The sequence below is a fragment of the Oncorhynchus gorbuscha genome, linkage group LG03 (genome assembly GCF_021184085.1).
Source record: "Oncorhynchus gorbuscha isolate QuinsamMale2020 ecotype Even-year linkage group LG03, OgorEven_v1.0, whole genome shotgun sequence".
NCBI classification, from domain to species: domain Eukaryota; kingdom Metazoa; phylum Chordata; class Actinopteri; order Salmoniformes; family Salmonidae; genus Oncorhynchus; species Oncorhynchus gorbuscha.
Genome location: NC_060175.1, coordinates 72,580,286 through 72,605,636, shown reverse-complemented (window position 1 = coordinate 72,605,636; position 25,351 = coordinate 72,580,286). Strand labels below are relative to the sequence as shown.

The following is a 25,351-nucleotide window of genomic DNA, read 5'->3' as shown; positions in this document are numbered from 1 at the left end:
TCCTCCTCCCTCATGTGGTACCCTTCCTGCAGACTCATCCTGACATGACCCTCCAGCATGACAATGCCACCAGTCATACTGCTCGTTCTGTGTGTGATTTCCTGCAAGACAGGAATGTCAGTGTTCTGCCATGGCCAGCAAAGAGCCGTGATCTCAATCCCATTGAGCACATCTGGGATCTGTTGGATCGGAGGGTGAGGGTGAGGGACATTCCCCCCAGAAATATCCAGGAACTTGCAGGTGCCTTGGTGGAAGAGTGGGGTAACATCTCACACCAAGAACTAGCAAATCTGGTGCAGTCCATGAGGAGGAGATGCACTGCAGTACTTAATGCAGCTGGTGGTCACAGCTGTCGACCCACCCTTTGTTCAGAGAGACATTTTTCCATTTCTGTTAGTCACGTCTGTGGAACTTGTTCAGTATGTCTCAGTTGTTGAATCTTTATACGTTCAGACAAATATTTACACGTGTTAAGTTTGCTGAAAATAAACGCAGTTGACTGTGAGAGGACGTTTCTTTTTTTGCTGAGTTTATAAGTGTGTGTGTATATGCATAGGACGTATAGTAGATTGTGCTGGTTTGAGGGCATTCAAAGTTCACAAGGATATAGCTGGCAAACTATGGAAGGTCTAGCCTAGTTCAAATCAGAATGAGCCCTGCAATCACCATTGTTTCACTGGTGAGTAGAACATTCAGCCTGGTTTAACCAGGCTAAGAAAAGAGGGTTCCGTGGTTCAATTCTGCGACCCAGACTGCGACCGTGGAAATGCCAAGGAACACTGCAAATACTGTTGATGTTGACAACAGTGTGGTCTGATTGTAGTTTATGGTCATTGGACTTGAATCCATCATATGGATGTGGGAAAACTTTTTACAGTTGTGGCCAACAGTTTTGAGAATGACAAATATTAATTTCCACAAATTATGCTGCTTCAGTGTCTTTAGATATTTTTGTCAGATGTTACTATGGAATACTGAAGTATAATTACAAGCATTTCATAAGTGTCAAAGGCTTTTATTGACAATTACATGAAGTTGATGCAAAGAGTCAATATTTGCAGTGTTGACCCTTCTTTTTCAAGACCTCTTCAATCCACACTGGCATGCTGTAAATTCACTTCTGGGCCACACTGATGGCAGCCCATTCTTGCATAATCAATGCTTGGAGTTTGTCAGAATTTGGGTTTTTGTTTGTCCACCCGCCTCTTGAGGATTGACCACAAGTTCTCAATGTTTTGTTCCCCGAGCCACTTGGTTATCACTTTTGCCTTATGGCAAGGTGCTCCGTCATGCTGGAAAAGGCATTGTTCGTCACCAAACTGTTCCTGGATGGTTGGGAGAAGTTGCTCTCGGGTACCATTCTATATTCATGGCTGAGTTCTTAGGCAAATTGTGAGTGAGCCCACTTCCTTTGGCTGAGAAGCAACCCCACACATGAATGGTCTCAGGATGCTTTACTGTTGGCATGACACAGGACTGATGGTAGCGCTCACCTCGTCTTCTCCGAACAAGCTTTTTTCCGGATGCTCCAAACAATCGGAAAGGGGATTAGTCAGAGAAAATGACTTTACCCCAGTCCTCAGTAGTCCAATCCCTGTACCTTTTGCAGAATATCAGTCTGTCCCTGATGTTTTTCCTGGAGAGAAGTGGCTTCTTTGCTGCCCTTCTTGACATCAGGCATTCCTCCAAAAGCCTTCGCCTCACTGTACGTGCAGATGCACTCAACTGCCTGCTGCCATTCCTGAGCAAGCTCTCTACTAGTGGTGCCCCGATCGCGGGGAAGGAGACGGTCCTGGCGCTTGCTGGACTTTCTTGGGTGCCCTGAAGCCTTCTTCACAACAATTGAACAGCTCTCCTTGAGGTTCTTGATGATGCGATAAATGGTTGATTTTAGGTGCAATCTTACTGGCAGCAATATCCTTGCCTGTGACGCCCTTTTTTGTGCAAAGCAATGATGACGGCACGTGTTTCCTTGCAGGTAACCATGGTTGACAGAAGAACAATGATTCCAAGCACCACCCTCCTTTTGAAGCTTCCAGTCTGTTATTCAAACTAAATCAGCTTGACAGAGTGATCTCCAGCCTTGTCCTTGTCAACACTCACAGCTGTGTTAGCGAGAGAATCACTGACATGTCAGCTGGTCCTTTTGTGACAGGGCTGAAATGCTGTGGAAATGTTTGGGGGGGGAGGGATTCAGTTCATTTTCATGGCAAAGAGGGACTTTGCAATTAATTGCAATTCATCTGATCACTCTTCATAACATTCTGGAGTATGCAAATTGCCATCATACAAACTGAGGCAGCAGATTTTGTGAAAATGTATATTTGTGTCATTCTAAAAACCTTTGGCCACGACTGTACGTGTACCGGCTGACTGTCATAATTTGGGCACGTGGATTTTTCACTTCATCAATGCATGACTAAGTGAGAATTTGACATAGGTGGAAGTTAGGGTTCATCCCAAAGTGAATAGGAACACCTTTCAAGTGACAGCTACAGTATGACAGTTAGGAAAAATGCAATAATCGAGTGTTACTGGTTTACAAGAAAACAACCGTACAGGAATGACAACTGACACCTACTGTGTGAGGAAGGAAATGGTTAACGTGGAATGTTATGTTTTGAATACAACATGATTAATAACCGAATCTAATAACAAGGAGTAGTATTATGTATTCTGGCGAAAATCAGAGAAACACTTGAACCCAAGCAGCAGAAAATTCAAGCAAAAGTGGTCAAATAAGGACTAGTTTTGCAGACCCAATTTTCCTTGTGGCAGTAAAAGCATTGTAGCATGGTGTGTGTGTGTGTGTGTGTGTGTGTGTGTGTGTGTGTGTGTGTGTATATACAGTGTATCACTCAGTGATGTGTAACATGTGTTGGCATAAATGAATTCTATGAAATTATGTTGCAGTCCCCGACCATCGGCTCAAGGGAATTATAAGCCTGATGAAAAATGTTACGCAATAACCCCGATGTACTGTATGTCATTCAGTCACGTGACGTGTGTAACACATGGAACACGTGACACGTGTGTGTGCTGCACTGACCGTGGTGCATGAAGCCATTGTTGCACAGTCCAACCCCCAACGTCACCGCATCCTCACGTGTGGAACAGTCACCCTGGGAAACAGAATGGAGGTACAAATCAAGCTTAGACTTGTTGTTTTCACCTCTTAGACACCGTGGGGAGCACGGCTGGGGCCGCCACTCCAGTGTGTGTGTGTGTGTGTGTGTGTGTGTGTGTGTGTGTGTGTGTGTGTGTGTGTGTGTGTGTGTGTGTGTTGCGTGTGCTCCTGTGTGTGTACACTGTACCTGTGACAGAAGCCAGTCAACCAGTTTGCTGGCAGGCACCACAGACTTGAAGGTTTTTAAATGGTGGTCTCTGTCCCTGCAAGGGAGAATGAGACGGAGGGGATAAGGATATGGTTTCAAAGCTAAATGCATCAAAAACACTTTCAAGCAAGCAGGTGCACACAAAAGACATTTCCCAGAACCTTAAAGATGTTATTAAATGACATGAAGAAAATGACATTATGCCTTATAGAAACTGTTTTTTAAAACGTTTAAAATAACTTTATTAACTAAAATAGGAATAACTTACACCACCACCATTTTCTATTCAGAGGCATCAACAAATACATAATATAAAAACAGTTATGATTTCCACATCAAAACATATACAATTACAGGTTTGGAAATCTAGTACACCCGGAGGCGGTGGTTGGGTTTTAGCAGAAGTCCCTAAGCAAACTGACTTCATGTAACAGCACATTGTTTTCACTCATTTTCCTCACATTTTAAAATGCTGTGAGCCATTTGGATAGCAACATAACTAAATATTCACGAGTCAAGACATCCAGACAGAGCACAATTCAAACCATTTCCAACATGTAGAAAAGGATCTGAGCGATCATGGAGTAGAGGCCTAGATGGGCTATGGCAGAAAAACATAGTTTTAGTTTTCCGTTTTCCTTCGACAAGCAATTAAATAAGGCATATTCTGTATTACTTGTGTCTGTTAACAATGTTAGAAATAAATCAAATCTGTCACATATTAAAACCAAAATACCCTTTACAACGAAAGCTTAAGATGTGTGCAGTAGCTTAAAAAATGTTCAAGAAATTGTAAACTTCCTAGAGTATGAATCTTGAAGTTCAGATCCACATGTCGGATTGAATGCAAGCCAGCTACCATCATTTGTGCTTTTTGTCTTTCATATGTTGTCATTCATTTCTCTCATTTGGCCCTTTCTTTCCCCATTAGGATAGTACACTGTACAAAACATTAGGAACATTAGGAACTTTCCACAACAGACTGACCAGGTGAAGGCTATGATCCCTTATTGATGTCACTTGTTAAATCCACTTCAATCAGTGTAGATGAAGGAGAGGAGACTGGATAACAAAAAATGTTTAAATTAAGTCTTGAGAGAATTGAGACATGGATTGTGTATGTGTGCCATTCAGAGAGTGAATGGGCAAGACAAAAGATTGAAGTGCCTTTGAACGGTGTACGGTAGTAGGTGCCAGGCGTACTAGCTTGAGTGTGTCAAGAACTACAACGCTGCTAGGTCTTTCACACTCAACAGTTTCCCGTGTGCATCAAGAAGGGTCCACCACCCAAAGACATCCAGCACACTTGACACAACGGAGGGAAGCACTGGAGTCAACATGACACCTTGTAGACCCTATGACCTGACAAATCTCCACCCGGCACAGCCAGAAGAGGACTGGCCAACCCACATAGCCTGGTTCCTCTCTAGGTTTCTTTCTAGGTTTTGGCCTTTCTAGGGAGTTTTTCCTAGCCACCGTGCATTGCTTGCTGTTTGGGGTTTTAGGCTGGGTTTCTGTACAGCACTTTGAGATATCAGCTGATGTACGAAGGGCTATATAAATAAATTTGATTTGATTTTGAAATTGAGGCAGTTCTGAGGGTAAAAGAGGGTGAGACTCAATATTAGGAAGGTGTTCCAAAATGTTTTGTTCAAGATGGAGAGATTAAGTGTTGTAGGGCGCACAGAGGGAAGTTCGGGTGCTGGGGGTGTTGCAGCACCCACTGATAAATTGAAATAACTTTGCCCAAAATTACATTACTCCCATCTGAACAGACATGAATAAAACTATTCAAAATACTACACCAGGGAGCATCATTTAGCAGTGGATTAAATTGGATCACAAGTACTTACAGTTGGGAAGATCACAATTTGGGCAGCATGCGCGCCAAATATAGAACAGCTTATTGCGTTGTGGCCATAGAAGGATTTTGGAACCTCTAACCCTGGCAATTTTACTGTTAAACTCAAAGGGTACACTATCAATGGCTGCCAGTCCTGACTTGAAGGAGTTCGCTTTTTCAGTTCTGCCCACAAATTCTCTATAGGCTTGAGGTCAGGGCTTTGTGATGGACACTAATACCTTGAATGTGTTGTCCTTAAGCCATTTTGCCACACCTTTGGAAGTATACTTGGGGTCATTGTCCATTTGGAAGACCCATTTCTCGACCAAGCTTTAACTTCCTGACTGATGTCTTCAGATGTTGCTTCAATACATCCACATCATTTCCCTCCTCATGATGCCATCAACTTTGTGAAGTGCACCAGTCACTCCTGCAACAAGGCACCCCCACAACATGATGCTGCCATCGCAGTGCTTCGCGTTTGGTATGGTGATCTTCGGCTTGCAAGCTTCCCCATTTATCCTCCAATATGACCAAACAGTTCCATTTTTGTTTCATCAGACCAGAGGACATTTCTCCAAAAAAGTACCATCTTTGTCCCCATGTGCAGTTGCAAACCATAGTCTGGCTATTTTATGGCAGCTTTGGAGCAGTGGCTTCGACTTTGCTGAGCGGCCTTTCAGGTTATGTCGATATAGGACTCGTTATACTGTGGATATAGATACTTTTGTACCGGTTTCCTACAGTACCTTCACAAGGTCCTTTGCTGTTGTTCTGGGATTGATTTGATTCTGTCTCTAGGAGACAGAACACGTCTCCTTCCTGAGCGGTATGACGGCTGAGTGGTCCAATGGCGTTTATACTTGCGTACTATTGTTTGCAAAGATTAACGTGGTACCTTCAGGCATTTAGAAATTGATCCCAAGGATGAACCAGACTTGTGGAGATCTACAATTATTTTGCTGAGGTCTTGGAGGATTTCTTTTGATTTTCCCATGATGTCAAGCAAAGAGGCACTGAGTTTGAAGGTAGGCCTTAAAATACATCCACAGGTACACCTCCAATTTAATCCACCGCTAAATGATGCTCCCTGGTGTAGTATTTTGAATAGTTTTATTCACGTTTGTTCAGACGGGAGTAATGTAATTATGTCAATTAGCCTATCAGAAGATTCTAAAGCCATGACATAATTTTTTTGAATTTTCCAAGCTGTTTAAAGGCACTGTCAATTTAGTGTATGTAAACGTCTGATCCACTGGAATTGTGATACAGTGAAATAGTCTGTCTGTTAACAATTGTTGGAAAAATTACTTGTGTCCTGCACAAAGTAGATGTCCTAACCTACTTGCCAAAACTATAGTTTGTTAACAAGACATTTGTGGAGTGGTTGAAACACTTACGTTGGAGTCATTAAAACTTGTTTACATCATTTTACGACTTCAACAGTACCTTCCAAAATCTCCTGTGTGTTTCTATGGACAGGTAACTTTTTCTAAACACAGAACATGAGCATTAGCAGTAGCTTTTGAGCATCTGTTCAATCGAGCCTAGAAGAAGCTACAGTTACAATGTCGGCACAATGAAATTATGATACAGTGAATTATAAGTGAAATCATTTGTCTGTAAACAATTGTATTGTATCATGCACAGAGTAGATTTACTAACAGACTTGCTAAAACTATAGTTTGTTGAGAAGAAATTTGTGGAGTTGTTGAAAAACAAGTTTTAAAGACTCCAACCTAAGTGTATGTAAACTTCTGACTTCAACTGTAGTAGTACACTTATCATAGTTGGGATTTAGTCCAGAGAACCTTGAAAATTTATCCAGTTCGCCAATAAGGGCCTTCAAGTTTGAAGATTTAGGACTCAAATGAAAACTTGAATGATCGGCGTTCATTGATACTTTTCTATGTACTCCATACATTCTTTGGCCCTTAAAATCTTATGTCATTAGATATTTATATTTATCAGTTCAATGGCCATAATAAATATGGCAACCTTGTTTTACGCCTCTTGACAATTCAAAGTTCAGAGAACTTAAGTTTTTAAAATTATTTTACATTACTTTCACCCATTTTATGAGAGATAACCCAAAATTGAAAAAAAATCCAGGCAGTTAAATATTCTATACATACTGAAGGCTTTCTCTGAGACGTGACCTTTATTTTAACATAGGATTGTTGAGTTTTGCCAATCTTATTGAGAGAATCTCCAAAATCCGGGCATATTAAGATTCTAGACATACCGTATCAAAGGATTCTCAAAATCTGCTATAAAAATTATTCCTGGTTTCCTTGTATTCTCAATAGTTTTCAATTATTTCTAGTAGTTGTCTAATGTCTCCAGTATATCTTCCCTTCACAATTCGCGTCTGATTGCTTTGAATAATGTCCGGTAATGTCCAATGCATACAGCACCTGTTGTGTTGTTGCTCAGGTCAGTGGGTGTACTACCAGTGACATTTATTTCGAGTTGCTGTGAACTTCTAGGGAATGGCTGCCTGAATTGCATAGGAGATGGTAAAAGCTGATCCCTAGACTGATTTAGGATCAGGTATTTCTTCATCCCCCTAAAAGGATAAGATTAGGATTTGGGGTAGAGAAATAAAGATAGCTTTTTGTCACATAAATCTGTAGTTAGTGGTAACTCCTACCATCTAAACTAGGCTCTTCTTGTAGAGGAAGCAGATAAGCGAATCAGGAAGCTCTGAAAATAAATTGGATGGTTGGGTCACGTGAACGGCGGAACATTTGCAGAACATTATCATTGTGTTTGCCTGTGAATCTCAATGTGGTGAATTATGTACAGGGTGTATCTCTACTGCCCTAATGTATGAATGATGGCACACTGACCCAAATGGGATATTAAATGAGAGTGAGGTGCTCACAGGTACTAATGATCATACAGCTGCATGGTCCTGTTCAGTCGGTCACACCGTTGCACAATGTTTTGCAATGGAAAACAAAAATCTGTGTCCGTAATTAAAACCTTGTACGACCCAGTTAACGATAGCCAATCAGAACTGGCAGGCCGGTAATCACAAAACTACATTGCAAATAGCAAACGCGTCCAACAGTGTTACATAATGTGAGAGTGGCAGGCCGACATATTTTTATCAGTGCGATTTTTTCCAAACCCCTGATGTTTGGTCTGAAATGACAGGACACCCTGGCAACAACAATCAGTGCCCCAGAGCAAAAGGGAAAGGCGTTGGCACTGTGTGTGTGTGTCTTGATTCGCTTGACGTCCTTTCTCCAATTCCAGTGCTACTGGTGAAGGTGACCTGTGGGGTCAAATTAAGATTGATGGAGTGCTGTGTTTGTCAAGGGAGGTGGGACGGGAGAGTACATGAGTGCGTGGGTTGGGTGTGCGTGCAGATTATGTACTTCAACAAAAAAAATCATGTTAAATACATTTGTCTGACTCAGCAAGGCCGACGTTCAGGTTTGCTTACACGCGACAGCCGCCCTCTCAGAACTGTTTACGAAACTTCAAACGGGCAACTCCAAGCTGAAGGCTGACACATTAACCCACAGCAGCGGACAGAACGAGATGCGGACGGTTGCCAGATTAGGCGCAGGGAGGGAAAGGTGTGAATGGCAGCAGCGCTCATGTTTGTTCAGTCATTCATAGATGGCGGTGTGGGCTGAATATGAATCCTGTATGAATATGCATACGGATGCACCTGGACAGAGGGGAGGAGGAGGAGGAGGAGGAGGAAAGGGTGAGGAGGAGGGATACCTACTTGACAACAGGGGTGAACAGGCTGTGAAGGCGACAGTAGAGCCTCACACCCTACGGGAAGAAGAGAGAGACGAGATTTGATTCACTGTATCCTCAACGGCAAAGCCTCAAACTCAGGGGCAATTCCACATTAAAGGAAAACCCCGGAATGAGTAGGTGTGTCCAAACTTTTGACTGGTACTGTAAGTCTAATGTTTTCTTAGTCTCCCATTGACGTCAATGCATGACTATGTGACCATTTTACTTAAGAGACAGTTAGGATTAACCCAGAGACTGCAAAAGCAGAAGCAGTTCTGTAGTATGTCGGCTAGAGACATCTGCCGGAAGTTGACTTCTTAAAAAGAGGTAATCAGTACATACATTTTTGGACTTTTAGATGAATGATATATATAGCCATTGATTCTTGAATAATATAACTTATGAATGCCTAATAAACTTAGTTCAACTGTCTTATCATCATAACCCAACATATAAGTGTTTCACACCATTGTTTGAAAATAATGCAATAGTAAACAAACACTGTTTAGCATCAAAACATGGTTTTGGATAAAACTACCATTGTGATCTCAAGTGCATCCATAGCTTGATCTATAGATTTGAGAGTGGTTACATTTCTCTAGCCCCATCCCTTAGCTGTTTACCAGTTTAAGTGGGGGGGTGACAGCTTTGTTGTTTTTCTAATTGCAGATTGCCCGTTCGAAGTGATAGTTCACACCAAACAAATGTAAGTCAGTCAGATATGTACAGACATCAAAAGTATCACTAAGCTCTGATCTCTTGCCCTCCTCAAGTCCTACATCCCAGAACGACTTTGCAGATTTCTCTACATCTATCGCTGCTAAGTGCACTATTGCTGTTTTTCCATTTGATATTTCAACAGGCTTGGAGTCAATTTACATTTTAAATGAGATAATTGATGATTCCACATTTTTCTTATAGGATTTGAAGTAGAATTGAAGTGGAATTGACCCAAACCCTCATATATACTTTCTGAAGGCACTGTATTCACACCCCTGGACTTTTCCCACATGTTGTTGTGTTACAGGCTGAATTTAAAGTGGATTAAATTGAGATGTTTTTGTCGCTGGCCTACACACAATACCCCAGAATGTCAACGTGGAAATACGTTAAAGACATTTCATCAAAAATGAAAAGTTGAAATGTCTAAAATGTGCTTAACAAGTTACATAAGTTGCATGGACTCGGTGTGCAATAATAGTGTTTAACATGATTTTTGAATGACTACCTCATCTCTGTACCCCACACAATATCTGGTCCCTCAGTCGAGCAGTGAATTTCAATTCAACCACAAAGACCAATGCCTTGTAAAGAAGGGCACTTATTGGTAGATGGGTAAAAAAACAAAAACACTGAATATCCCTTTGAGCCTGGAGAAGTTCATTACAGTTGGGATGGTGTATCAATACACCCAGTCACTACAAAGATACAGGCGTCCTTCCTAACTCAGTTGCTGGAGAGGAAGAAAACGGCTCAGGGATTTCACCATGAGGCCAATGGTGACTAAAACAGTTGCTCAAAGTTTAATGGCTGTGATAGGAGAAAACTGAGGATAGATCAATAACATTGAAGTTACTACATAATATTAACCTAATTGATGAGAGTGAAAAGAAGGCACTTATATTCCAAAACATAAATCCTGTTTGAAACAAGGCACTAAAGTAATACTGCAACAATAAAAATGTGGCAAAGCAATTAACTTTATGTCCTGAATACAAAGTGTTCGGTTTGGGGCAAATCCAATACAACAGGACTGCCCATATTTTCAAGCATAGTAGGGGCTGCACCATGTTATGGATATGCTTGTAATCGTTTAGGACTAGTGAGTTTTTCAAGATAAAAAATAAACAGAATGGAGCTAAGCACAGACAAAATCCTAGAGGAAACCCTGGTTCAATCTACTTTCCATCAGACACTGGGAGATTAATTCACCTTTCAGTAGGGGAATAACCTAAAACACGAGGCCAAATATACACGAGTTGCTTACCAAGAAGACGGTGAATGTTGGAGTGTCCGAGTTACAGTTTTGACTTCAATCTACTTGAAATTGTATAGCAAGACCTGAAAATGGTTCTCGCAAAGATCAACAACCAATTTGAAAGCGCTTTAATTTAATTTAGAAAAGATTAACGGGCAAAAGACTCACAGCTGTAATACAGAAAAGGGCTGTGAATACTTATTTATGTCCATTTGATATTTATGAATTTCATTTTCAATACATTCGCAAAAATGTCAAAAATCATGTTTTCACTGTCATTATGGGATATTGTGTGTAGATTGGGGACACAAAATATTTTTGTGCAACAAGATAATGTGGAATAAGTCAAGGAGTAAGAATACTTTCGAAGGCACTGTAGATAGATACGGTACCTTTGACATAATGTCCTCCATCTCACTCCTGGCCTTATAGGTGCCGTCGTCGTAGCGGAAACGGTACAACACCTGCTCATTCTTGAACTGGTGCTTGTCGGACACTGAAATGTCAAGAAAGAAATAAGGAAGAAAGTGAGATGTCAACAACTGATTGGTGTAATAGTTAAACATTCATCACTATCACACTTAATTTAACCAGTAGGGTTGTTGTTGAGTATAGATAAACACTTACAGAACATCCACTGAGCCAGTGCAAGGGGAGACCCGTTGAGTCCAAAGGGGAAAACACAGGGGGGAAATCGGTGTGCGGTTTTGAGATGCTGAGACTCGACACACACAGAGCTACCAATGACCAAAGCATGCATCTCTCGCTCTCCTGCCTTCTTTCCCCGCAACCCTCTGCTGTCACGCTGAATCTCAGTCACCATTACCTGTCCCCCATCGCCTCCCCCCTTAAGGTCAGTGCCTAATGGGTGACAGCCCTGTCCCCCGGAGGCCAAAACCATCACCGTCAGTGGCCTCCGCAATCCAACAACCCCCCTAATCCAGTCAGTGTTGTCTGTGGGCCTACTGAGCCACCGTAGGCGGTGTCAGAAATATGCAGGGGGTCGCTCAGTTTCGGAGTGAGACGGCTTTCAAAATTCAAGTCTGTTATTTCCTTAGACAATTATTTTCTGTTTTCAACGCATAAATTGGGCGATTCTCACGGAATCTTGGTTTCTTTAAAAAGACTTGCATCAACAAGTCTTTTTATGGCTGATCTCTCATTACCGCAACACCTTCCGAAATCTACAACCTAACATTTTTGATATCGCATTGAAACCTGACATATGTTCATAATGATGTGGCAAACCTGAAAGAACATAACCTATAGATTCTGCACATGCACTTCAAAGCAAATCACTATTTTTTCCCATTCATTAGATTAACATTAAATGAACACCTGTTCCGCTCATGATACACAGGTTTCGGAAAGGAGGTCATTGATTTCGGTAATGACAGTAAGTATATTAAGACTGAAGTATGGATAAAAAAAACGTAACATTTAATGTTGAAAATAAATGAGATAACATTGGCACAATCATGGATTCAAGTTCAATCAATGCTCGCAGTGCTTCAAAAAGCACATGACATACGTAGGCTAAAAACAGAGAACGTAAAACAACACGTACAAAAACAGAACAGAGCTGAACACAGTTTCAGCTGCTCAAAAGAGAGTTTTGGCATCTGCTATGCTGGTACCACAGGACACAATTCTATCAGCCAGGTTTTTCCATCAGGAGCACCCTTTCCATGGGACGCCTCCGTGAAATTCCAGGTTACAAGCTTAAATCCTCGCACGAATGGCACTGTTGAGGCTCGGTAAAAGTTGGTTCCATTCCAATATTGAGATGCGGGCCAATCTGAAGATGAAGTGGATGATCCTGGCATTTGGTTGCTCCTCTCATATGCTCCTCAGTACTGGGTCAAGGTGAGCCCACGTGGCTGTATGCTGAAGACAGGCTGACAGCGATGGAAAGGATTCCACCCTGCCCCCACCGAGATAAATAACTCCCGTATGGAGGGTCCCCCGCTGGTTTCTACCTCCAAAGTGAGTTTCTTTTATTTCCCAGGTGTATTTACAAACGTAGTTCTCGCTGTAGTCTGTGTGAACCATTACGTCATTCTGGGTCAGGGTCTCGATCAACTCAGTCTTTTAAAAACTGGTGCTTTATGTTACAAATTTGTCTGGAGAAGTTTGAGAGGTGGTCCTGTTTGAGGTCCACCAGCTTTTCAATGGAGGTATGCCTCTTCTCAAGAAACCCATTCCTCATTTCTTTCTCTTCAGTGGACCCATCCTTTGCATTTCTCTGTTATTGGTACAGATTTAGTGACCCACTCCTCCCATACGATGATGTTTCCTTTCGTTGAACGATCCAGAATTTGCTGTATGTCCTGTAAACGTCACGACACACACTGGCCTGTACAGTGTCCCTTGGAGATGTTTCTATGACCCCCAAGCTGGTGCAGCTTCTTTCTCTTCAAGCCAAAGTTTACACATATATGTTTTGAAGCACATGTTTCTCTGTCTGTGACTCTTCGCTGACCAATCCAAAATGGCTTGAGTTTAAAGAATTGAGCCTTGGAAAGGCTGAGCCTTGGATTTTCAGACAGAAATCTTCTATGAAGATTTGCCATTCATTAAGGCTCTCTCTCTTACAGAATATCTGGCTCTTATTCCGGAGTTCCCATTTATTATAGTGGAGACTTCATCTTGATGAAGGAAGTGGCTAAGTGGCGCATTAGTCTTCTTTGTCTGTTATTGGGTAATGTTCTCTGAGGACCTCTCTTTGTAGTTTTCTGCAACAATCTGCCTTCCATGTTGACAATTACCTGCTTCCTCTTGGCCATCATCTCTAGTCTTTTCAGTCTTTTCTTCAAGGTTGACCAGCTCTTTGGTCCTCCCCAAAAGCTTCTCTTCTAAATATTGCAATTTTGACCTTGATTTTGATAGAAGAAAGGTCTTCTTTTTGGGTAATTCCTTCGGGGTAGATGTCTTCATTGGTCCTGGTGTCTGTCGAGATGTCTCTCTTTTAGGAGTTGAGTTGATGGCAGGGACATTTACCTGCCGAGGTGAGAATGGCTGTTCTCCTGGGGAGGCTGTGCCTTCTTGAAGATTTTGAATAACTTAATTTGCTTCTTGAACATGTTGAAGTGTATCTTCCTGGCTTGATGGTGTCACATCCAATTACAGCTTTTAGCCGTTTCTCCTGTAATACCTTTGAGTTTTCCCACCACTTTTGTCTTCTTTTCATGTTGCTTCTTTGTCAGATCTAGAGTTCTCTTGATTTTACAATTTTGCTGTAGTTTTTTTTACACCTGGAAATGGAAAGGAAGCATGAAATGAAATGAGCACGTCTCAAAACATGGGATCTTACCGTTATGGACACGTCATCCTATAGTAGAGACTGAATGATTGTGTGTGTGTGTGTGTAGACTTCCTAGCACTGTAGGGCATCGACTTCCTATAGACACTGTATGAGGGAATAGGCTTCCTATTGACACACACACACACACACACACACACACACACACAGACACACACACACACACACACACACACACACACACACACACACACACTGCCTTGCGAAAGTATTCGGCCCCCTTGAACTTTGCGACCTTTTACCATATTTCAGGCTTCAAACATAAAGATATAAAACTGTATTTTTTTGTGAAGAATCAACAACAAGTGGGACACAATCATGAAGTGGAACGACATTTATTGGATATTTCAAACTTTTTTAACAAATCAAAAACTGAAAAATTGGGCGTGCAAAATTATTCAGCCCCCTTAAGTTAATACTTTGTAGAGCCACCTTTTGCTGCGATTACAGCTGTATGTCGCTTGGGGTATGTCTCTATCAGTTTTGCACATCGAGAGATTGAATTTTTTTCCCATTCCTCCTTGCAAAACAGCTCGAGCTCAGTGAGGTTGGATGGAGAGCATTTGTGAACAGCAGTTTTCAGTTCTTTCCACAGATTCTCGATTGGATTCAGGTCTGGACTTTGACTTGGCCATTCTAACACCTGGATATGTTTATTTTTGAACCATTCCATTGTAGATTTTGCTTTATGTTTTGGATCATTGTCTTGTTGGAAGACAAATCTCCGTCCCAGTCTCAGGTCTTTAGCAGACTCCATCAGGTTTTCTAGAATGGTCCTGTATTTGGCTCCATCCATCTTCCCATCCATTTTAACCATCTTCCCTGTCCAAACCATGATGCTGCCACCACCATGTTTGACAGTGGGGATGGTGTGTTGAGGGTGATGAGCTGTGTTGCTTTTACGCCAAACATGTTTTGCATTGTTGCCAAAAAGTTCATCTGACCAGAGCACCTTCTTCCACATGTTTGGTGTGTCTCCCAGGTGGCTTGTGGCAAACTTTAAACAACACTTTTTATGGATATCTTTAAGAAATGGCTTTCTTCTTGCCACTCCTCCATAAAGGCCAGATTTGTACAATATACGACTGATTGTTGTCCTATGGACAGAGTCTCCCACCTCAACTGTAGATCTCTGCAGTTCATCCAGAGTGATCATGGGCCTCTTGGCTGCATCTCTGATCAGTCTTCTCCTTGTATGAGCTGAAAGTTTAGAGGGACGGCCAGGTCTTGGTAGATTTGCAGTTGTCTGATACTCCTTCCATTTCAATATTATTGCTTGCACAGTGCTCCTTGGGATGTTTAAAGCTTGGGAAATCTTTTTGTATCCAAATCCGGCTTTAAACTTCTTCACAACAGTATCTCGGACCTGCCTGGTGTGTTCCTTGTTCTTCATGATGCTCTCTGCACTTTTAACGGACCTCTGAGACTATCACAGTGCAGGTGCATTTATACGGAGACTTGATTACACACAGGTGGATTGTATTTATCATCATTAGTCATTTAGGTCAACATTGGATCATTCAGAGATCCTCACTGAACTTCTGGAGAGAGTTTGCTGCACTGAAAGTAAAGGGGCTGAATAATTTTGCACGCCCAATTTTTCAGTTTTCGATTTGTTAAAAAAAGTTTGAAATATCCAATAAATGTCGTTCCACTTCATGATTGTGTCCCACTTGTTGATTCTTCACAAAAAAATAGTTTTATATCTTTATGTTTGAAGCCTGAAATGTGGAAAAAGGTCGCAAAGTTCAAGGGGGCCGAATACTTTGGCAAGGCACTGTATATATGCTCATTACTCTTGCTGTAACCTCTCCAACCCCTGACTTCTCTCTCTCTCCTTCCTTCTGTACTCTTCCAGCAGTTCTGCGTTGGTGCAAACCTTTTCTCTGAATTTTGTCAGGCTTCGCTAAAACTTTCTTTTTGTCACTTGCTGACTGTCTGCAATTAAAACGGGACATAAAGCAGAATATCAACAGTTAATAAATCATAATTAAATGAAAAAGTTCATAATATATATATTTAAAAATATAGTCTGCATGATTAAATTCTCTATACCGAAACAGAAGTTCTCTCTACCGCAAATGGCCTTAAATTGCAGCGGTAAGTGAGAATGGTGTTGCGGAGGATGACAAACCTTAGCATGTTTGCTAGCAATAGAGAAGCCATGACAACACATTTTTACTCATTGTACACAAGACATTAATGAAGTATATTTTCATAGAACATTTTACACGTAACATGTTTCTAAATGTGGAAAACTACCCGTATCTGTAATGATAATCAATAGTGTCGTGTACGCAGCCTGACAAGGAGAATGTCTAACTTTTAACTGGAGAAACATAAAGACATCTGCTTACCTGGTAGCCATCTTGAAGGTACTGGCAGATGTGTTGCTTCATTCAAATTCAAACTTTATTTTAAATTGTGTGTGTGTGTGTAAACAGTCCTTCAAAAAATGTTGCGGGGGATGAGAACATCAGTCATGGACACTTTTCCAAAATGTTTTAATTATTATTACAAATTATTATTATTATTATTATTATTATTATTATACATGAAAATTCAGTTCATTTTTCTGTAATTTGAAAACATCTAGTAGAACATCCATTTATTTATTTTTTAATATTTTTATTTTAGTCTGTATGTTATGTTGTAATTTAAACATTCAGACAGAGCTGGACATGTCGCAGTAATGAGAATTTCAGAAGAAAATTAATTCCCATCTTGGTGCAACACTATCTTTATTATGATATTTCGTTATATTACATGTTTTATATTTAAAATCATTATTGCCATGGTATTTCAAATGGTTTAAGAATGTATATAGTAGGAGGAAGAGAGAGAGCAAGAGCCAAAGACAAAGAGAACAGGAGAAAGAGAGCGAGAGACATACAGAGACGGAGAGGGAGAAAGAGCGAGAGAGAAAAGAGAACCGGAGAAGGAGAGCTAGAGACTGATAGAGACTGAGAAAGAGAGAGAGACTGATACAGAGATGGAGAAAGAGAGCTAGAAACAGATAGAGATGGAGAGGGAGAAAGAGAGCTTGAGACGGAGACAGAGCGAGAAACAGATACAGAGAAAGGGAGAAAGTCAGAAATAATGACCGGATGATATGAAGGACAGAGACTGTTCTCTCACCGTGGTGGATGATGCCATTCTCCAGCAAAGCTTGACCCAGGTTGACCCCCTCATCTGGCTTGCTGATCTCTCCACTATCTATCAGCCATGACACAAACTCACTGTGGGGAAACAGACAATATATATATGTATATATATTAGTGAAATAAAATATAAATGCAACATTTAGAGTTTTGGTCCCATGTTTTATGAGCTGAAATAAATGATCCCCATGTATTTGTCTCAAATTGTATAATTGCCAAGATAATCCATCAACCTGACAGGTGTGGTATATCAAGAAGCTGATTAAACAGCATGATCATTACACAGGGGCACCTTTCTGGGAACAATAAAATTCCACTCTAAAATGTGCACAACAATGCCACAGATGTCTCAAGTATTGATGGAGCGTGCAATTGCATTGCTGACTGCAGGAATGTCCAACAGAGCTGTTGGCAGATACATTTATATTACATTCTCTACCATAAGCCGCCGCCAACGTCATTTTTTTGAGAATTTGTACATCCAACCGGCCTCACAACCGCGGACCGCATGTATGGTGTCGTGTGGGCGAACGGTTTGCTGATGTCTACGTTGTGAACAGAGTGCCCATGATGGAGGTGAAGAAATGTATGGGCAGGTATAAGCTACGGACAACAAACACAATTGCATTTTATCAATGGCAATTTGAATGCACAGAAATATCGTGTGGAGATCCTGAGGCCCATTGTGAGGTCAATTTCCTTTTAAAAAGTATCGGAGACCAACAGATGCATATCTGTATTCCCAGTCATGTGAAATCCATAGATTAGGACCTTATTTATTTCAATTTACTAATTTCCTCATATGAACTGTAACTCAGTAAACTATTTAAAATTGTTGCACGTTGGGTTTATATTTCTGTTCAGTAGATAGAATTGAAAATCTTTTAAATTTATCGGTTGTCTGTTATCTGTTGAAAGTGAGTGCATACTATCTTTGTGAACAGTATGTGGCCCCAGCAGGAAACAAACCCAAGCCACACAGGTCTAAAAAGTTCTGTTAAAAAAAAATATCCTATTCCAAGGAATTCAGCAAAACAATTGCAGAATTTAGGAAATCTGTTCACTGATTATCCCCCCCCCAAAAAAAGAAGTGATTTGTGTCTCAATGTTGCCAAAAATCCATCTCGCACCATCTTCTCCCACATTGGACTTCCTCTCATCACCATATTTGGTGGAGAGTGGAAATGCCAACTGGATGCTTCAGATTTATCCATCCGGTGAAACATCGAGCTCGTTGTTCTGTCTGTGACGTAGCTATCAAAACAGTGTCATTCGTCAATATGGGTTCTTGCGACAATGGCCCCTGTGCATATTGGGTAGCCGGTGCTAATTGGGTAGCCACACAAGCTAGCTAGCCTTTTAGCTTCCCACATCGCCATGCGAAATAAAATCTGATTTAAAATGAAATATGCCCTGGCAAATATTGTTATACTTGCCGGTGTAACATAATATATTATCCCAGTTTGACATGCTGCTTCTATGTATTCAATCCCTTATCAGCTAAAAATAGAAAATCATTTTTAGTCACAAAATAAAAAGCACATGGCCTCCTGTTTTTAGGCTTCCAAATAGCCTAGAATAACATTATTTCTAAACAAAATCCTTTTTGGAGGATTCTGATAAGGCTACAATGCTGTTTGGTTTATTGTATGAAGATCCGCTGAGATTATAATATTTAGTTATCAATGCAACATAGGCTATTTGTTTAATGCCAAGCTAAACCAAGACAGCAATCTTGAATATAAAGTGATTATGAAGTAGAGTAAATTCCCACATCACCATGTGAAATAATCTGATTTATAATGAAATAATGCGCCCTGGCAAATATTCGTACACTTGCCAGTGTAACCTACAATATTACCATCATTTGTTTTGCTGTTTCAAAGTATTCACTCCCATATCAGCTAAAAATAGAATATCATCATGTTTTGGTCACAGAGAAAAAGCACATCTCTTGCAGCTGTTTTTTTTACCAATAGCCTGGAATCAATAGTTATTACTTTTAAAACAATTTTTAGGGGAGTTCTAATAATTTTTTTTAGGGGAGTTCTAATAAGGAGTTCTAATAAGGCTACAATGTTGTTTGGTTTACTGTTTGAACATTCGCTAAGATTATATTTATTTATCAATGCAAAATAGGTTACTTTGATGCATGGCCTATAGATCAGATCAAGGAACCAAGTGAGCTTCATTGCCTACACCCCGCAAGGAATGATACGGTGGCTTACAATCTTCATGTGGCACGGGAAATACGTAGAATGTTGGAGCGCACCCTTTTGTGACGAAAAACGACATTGTGCTACGCTCTGTAGGGTCCGTCTCCGTAGGGTATAAATAGCCCTTTAAAGCCCTTTGTAACATAAGCTCTCCCAAAGCTACTTCTGCCTTCTCTCCCCTCCCTTTCACTCCTCTTCCTCGTCATCCCCCAACCCACATTTCCTCCCACTTTCTATCCCTCTGCTCCTTCTCCCTTGCTCCCCTCCCACCAGCCTTAAACCCCATCTTTCTCCATTTATCCATCCATCTCTTTCATTTCTCGCTCCAAAAAGTGCCAATTCATGGCTTGTGTGGTGCCATTCATACAGAAGCTCTCTCACATAAATACAGATTCTCTCCTCAAAGTGTATTCTCCCTCTTCTGACAGCAAGTGTTGGACAAATGTTTGGAGAGGAGAAAATTACATTTCCCTCTGCTCAATCTTCCACGCCACTGAGCAAAATCAATTCCCCGGAGAACGAGGAACAGTGAATGTGAGCGTGTGTCTGATTGTGTGAATGTGTGTTTGAGCGAGCATTCCTGCAAAAGCAGGTTAAATGTGTGATTCCAATGTGTATGTTCATGCAAAATGTGTGTGTGTGTGTGTGTGTGTGTGTGTGTGTGTGTGTGTGTGTGTGTGTGTCATTCCACCAATTCAGTGCCTTTTGAGATGTGTAACTTTGTAAAAAAAAAAAAAAAAAAGTGTGATTTCAACAAACAAAAAAAACATAATAAAGAGCACATGTTCAACTTAAGAAAAAATGTTCTCCCATCAAAAGGTTAAATAAAATAAAAACAACTATAGTAAGTGACAGGAATTTTTTTTCTTTTTTTTCCACCTTTATTTAACCAGGTAGGCTAGTTGAGAACAGGTTCTCATTTGCAACTGCGACCTGGCCAAGATAAAGCATAGCAGTGTGAACAGACAACACAGAGTTACACATGGAGTAAACAATTAACAAGTCAATAACACAGTAGAGAAAAAAAGGGGAGTCTATATACAATGTGTGCAAAAGGCATGAGGAGGTAGGCGAAGAATTACAATATTGCAGATTAACACTGGAGTGATAAATGATCAGATGGTCATGTACAGGTAGAGATATTGGTGTGCAAAAGAGCAGAAAAGTAAATAAATAAAAACTGTGGGGATGAGGTAGGTGAAAATGGGTGGGCTATTTACCAATAGATTATGTACAGCTGCAGCGATCGGTTAGCTGCTCAGATAGCTGATGTTTGAAGTTGGTGAGGGAGATAAAAGTCTCCAACTTCAGCGATTTTTGCAATTCGTTCCAGTCACAGGCAGCAGAGTACTGGAACGAAAGGCTGCCGAATGAGGTGTTGGCTTTAGGGATGATCAATGAGATACACCTGCTGGAGCGAGTGCTACGGATGGGTGTTGCCATCGTGACCAGTGAGCTGAGAAGGCGGAGCTTTGCCTAGCATGGCCTTGTAGATGACCTGGAGCCAGTGGGTCTGGCGACGAATATGTAGCGAGGGCCAGCCGACTAGAGCATACAAGTCGCAGTGGTGGGTAGTATAAGGTGCTTTAGTGACAAAACGGATGGCACTGTGATAAACTGCATCCAGTTTGCTGAGAAGAGTGTTGGAAGCAATTTTGTAGATGACATCGCCGAAGTCGAGGATCGGTAGGATAGTCAGTTTTACTAGGGTAAGCTTGGCAGCGAAGCTTGTGTACAACAGCCAGGGGCAATTGAATGCAAGCTTCACAAAAAAAAACATGTCATTAGTCAAATATTTCTAGCCTGACTATGGGTAACAGGGTTGCTGTGTTACAATAGAGCCAATCAGTTTTCCCCCACAAAACAGCAGAAAATGGCCAAAAAGAGTAGAACCAGCTCACCTACTTCTCAAATATGATTGAACCATTAGAACTATTATATTATAACTAACTATTGGAACTATTATACTGAACAAAAACCTAAAACGCAACAATTTCAAAGATTTTACCGAGCTACAGTTCATAGGCGGAAATCAGTCAATTGGCATAAATTCATTAGGCCCTAATCTATGGATTTCACGACTAGGCAGGGGTGCAGCCATGGGTGGGCATAGTGAGTTGCCCTTAGGGCCCACTCCCTTACCCTATAATTCTGGATTTCTTTGTGACTAATTTGTATACAGGTAGACCAGAAAATCCACATTCCTGATTGGCAGATGAGTGGCAACTCTGATTAGAACACCTGCTGCTCATTTGTTGTTCTTTACAAATTCTGTTTTGAATTCAAATAAAAATGTTCCTACACACTGAAAGGCTGTAAAGCTGAACCATACAGGTACGACATCCCTGATGCAATGAAGTAAGCTTTATGCAACATCTTTGAACGCAAAGCCATAACACCCTTTTGTTTGTCTGAATTTGTGGGTTATACACTCCAGCCAAGCTTCTGGGAGAGGGCAATGATTCTCTTTTGAATGGGGCATAGACCCACACACTTTGGAGCCAGGCACACCTAATGGATAGCCAGGCCCAGCTAATCGGAAGTTTTTCCACCAATGGGCTTTATTACAGACGGAAATACTCCTCAGCACCACCCCTCCTCAGACAAAGCCGGATGTGGAGGTGCTGGGCTGACGGGGTTACACACGGTCTGCAGTTGTGAGGCCGGTTGGATGTACTGCCCAATTCTCTAAAACAACATTAGAGGTGGCTTATGGTAGAGAAATGAATATTCAATTATCTGGAAAGAGCTCTGTTGGACATTCCTGCAGTCAGCATGCCGATTGCACACTCCCTCAAAACTTAAGGCATCACATTTTAGAGTGGGATTTTATTGTCCCCAGCACACATGTTGTTTAATCAGCTTCTTGATATGACACATCTGTCAGGTGGAACTATTAACAAATTTGTGCAGAACATTTGAGAGAAATAAGCTTTTTGTGAGTATAGAACATTTCTATTTAAAATATCAGAGGGACGCAAAAGGCCCTCATTTCGTGGAACGACCCATGTGTTTGCGCATGTGCTCTGGTGCGAAAGCAGCCTTGACGTGCGATTCCTGTGCATTTGTTTTCATAATAAATGTGTTCATGAGCATTCCTGCGAAAGCAGGCGAAATGTGTGATTTCTGTGTGTGTTAATGCCAAAATGTATGTATGCATGTGTTCATGCAATGTGTGTGTGTTCATGCAGTGTGTGTGGTCTTGTTCTATCCTCGGACCTGAAATCCCCCAAAGTCCCCACAAGGATAGTAAAACAAGGAAAAGTATCACATCCCCACAAGCAGTTAAGGCTATTTTAAGTTTAGGGGTTAGGTTTAGGCGTTAGTGTTATCAAATCAAAGTTGTGGTCACGTACACAGATTTGCTGATTTTATCGCAAGTGCAGCGAAATGCTTGCGTTTCTAGCTCCAAAAGTGCAGTAATACTTACAGTAGCAATAAAAATACACACATAATCAAGACAAATAAAAAAATAAGTTATATAAGATGAGCCATGACTAGAATACAGTATATACATATAAATTGAGTGAAACTGTTATGTAAACATTGTTAATGTGACTATTGTTCAATGACTCTGTAGATAGAATGCTGCCCTAAGTTTCAGGGCAGGGTACTTGGTTGAGGCCGGATAGTATTGGCTGTGTAACAGTCTGATAGTCCCAGCTTTGATGCACATGTACGGTCTCTGCCTTCTAGATGGTAGCGGGGTGAACAGGCCATGCTTCGGATAGCTGAGGTCCTTGATGATCTTCTTAGCCTTCCTGTGACACCGGGTGCTGTAGATGTTCTGAAGGTCAGTGTGCCCCCGGTGATGCTTTGGGCTGACTGCATCACCCTCTGTGGTTGCAGATGGTGCAATTGCCATACCAGGCCAATAGGATGCTCTCAATAATGCATCTGATTAATTTTTATTTTGTGAGGGTCTTAGGGGCCAAGACAAATTTATTCAACCTCCTGGGGTTGAAGAGGCCCTGCTGCGCCTTCTTCACCACGCTGTCTGTGTGAAGGGACCATTTCAGGTTGTCAGTGATGTGCACACAGACGAACTTGAAGCTTTTGACCCGCTCTATTGCAGCTCAGTCTCTGTGGGTGGGGTGCTCTCTCTGCGGTCTCTTGAGGTCCACAATCAGCTCCTTCATTTTGTTGACTTTGAGGGAGGTTATTTTTCTTGCTACACTCTGCCAGGGCTCTCACCTCCTCCCAGCAGGCTGTCTCGTCATTGTTGGTAATCAGGCCTACCACGGTTGTATCATCAGCAAACTTGATGATTGAGTTGGAGACGTGGCCATGCATTCATGAGTGAACGAGGAGTACAGAAGGGGGCTGAGCATGCACCCGTGTGGCCCCCATGTTGAAGATCAGCGTGGCGGTGGTGTTGTTGCCTACCTTCACCACAGATGCAGGGCCCTGAGCTTAATGATGAGCTTGGAGGGACATATTGGTGTTGAAGGCTGAGCTGTAGAAGATTAACAGGATTCTTATATAGGTATTTCTATTGTCCAGGTGGGATAGGGCAGTGTGCAGTGCAGTGCAGTGCCAATTGCGTCGTCCGTGGATCTGTTGAGGCGATATTCAAATTGTATTGGGTCTAGGGTGTCAGGTAGGGTGGAAGTGATATGGTCCTTAACTAGCCTCAAAGCACTTCATAATGACAAAATGCAACGGGTCTATAGTAATTTAGTTCAGTTAACTTCACTTTCTTGGGTACAGGAACAATGGACAGCTTGAAGCAAGTGAGGATAGCAGACTGGGATATGGAGAGATAGAGCATGTCCGTAAACGCTCAGGCAAGCTGGTCTGCACATGCTCAGAGGACGCGGCTTGGGATGCCGTCTGGGCTGGCAGCCTTGCGAGGCTTAGCATGCTTAAATGACTTGCTCACATCAGCCACGGAGAACGAGAGCACACAGTCCTCATGAGCGTCAGGGTCCCACATCGGCGGCTCTAAGGCGTTTTCCTCGAAGCGGGCAAAAGGTATTTAGCTCGTCCGGGAGCGAGGTGTCCTCAACGTTGCTGGCTTTCCCTTTATAATCTGTGATCGTCTGAAGTCCCTGCCACATACAGTCTCGTGTCTCGAGTCATTGAATTGCAACTCCAGTTTTTCCTCTTGGATTGCCTTACGGAGGTCGTAGCTGGTCTGTTTGTACACGTCCATGTTCCCAGTCACCTTGCCATGGTTAAATGCGGTGGTTTGCGCTTTCAGTTTTGCGTGAATGCTGCCACCGATCCACAGATTTTGATTAGGATAAGTTCTAATCGTCACAGTGGGAACAACACCATCTATGCACTAGCTGATGAACCCAGTCACCGAGTCAGTGTATACGTCGATACTATTCTCAGAGGCGACCCAAACATTTCCCAGTCCACGTGTTCAAAACAAGCTTGAAGCATAGATTTGGACTGGTCAGACCAACGTTAAAATAGGCCTTAAATACAGGAGCTTCCCATTAAAGTTCCTGCCTAGGTGGGGAGAAGAAGAATGGAGGCGTGATCTGATTTGCCTAAGGGAGTGCGGGTGAGGGCCTTGCAGCCATCCTGGAAGGGAGAGTAGCAATGATCCAGAGTCAGTGTTGCATATGTAGCACAGGACATGCGCTGATAGAATTTCAGTTTCCTTAAAATGTCCTTTATTAAAGTCCCCAGCTACAATAAATGTGACCTCAGGATATGCGGGTTTCCAGTTTGCATGTAGTCCAGTGTAGTTCCTTAAGAGCTGTCGCGGTGTCGGCTTCGG

The 25,351-nt window shown here is 41.7% G+C and overlaps 1 protein-coding gene across 1 annotated transcript in view; it reads right to left on the bottom strand.

Annotated features, from left to right (window-relative positions):
- LOC124031857 (phosphatidylinositol 3,4,5-trisphosphate-dependent Rac exchanger 1 protein-like) overlaps positions 1-25,351 on the bottom strand; it is a 116,626-nt gene that overhangs the window by 40,757 nt on the left and 50,518 nt on the right. Inside the window, exons 11-15 of the mRNA XM_046343626.1 lie at positions 17,379-17,479; positions 11,311-11,414; positions 8,924-8,973; positions 3,315-3,390; positions 3,050-3,122 (exon numbers count right to left, since the gene is read on the bottom strand). Coding sequence (XP_046199582.1) covers positions 3,050-3,122; positions 3,315-3,390; positions 8,924-8,973; positions 11,311-11,414; positions 17,379-17,479 — 404 coding nt within the window. The remainder of the gene's footprint in view (positions 1-3,049; positions 3,123-3,314; positions 3,391-8,923; positions 8,974-11,310; positions 11,415-17,378; positions 17,480-25,351) is intronic.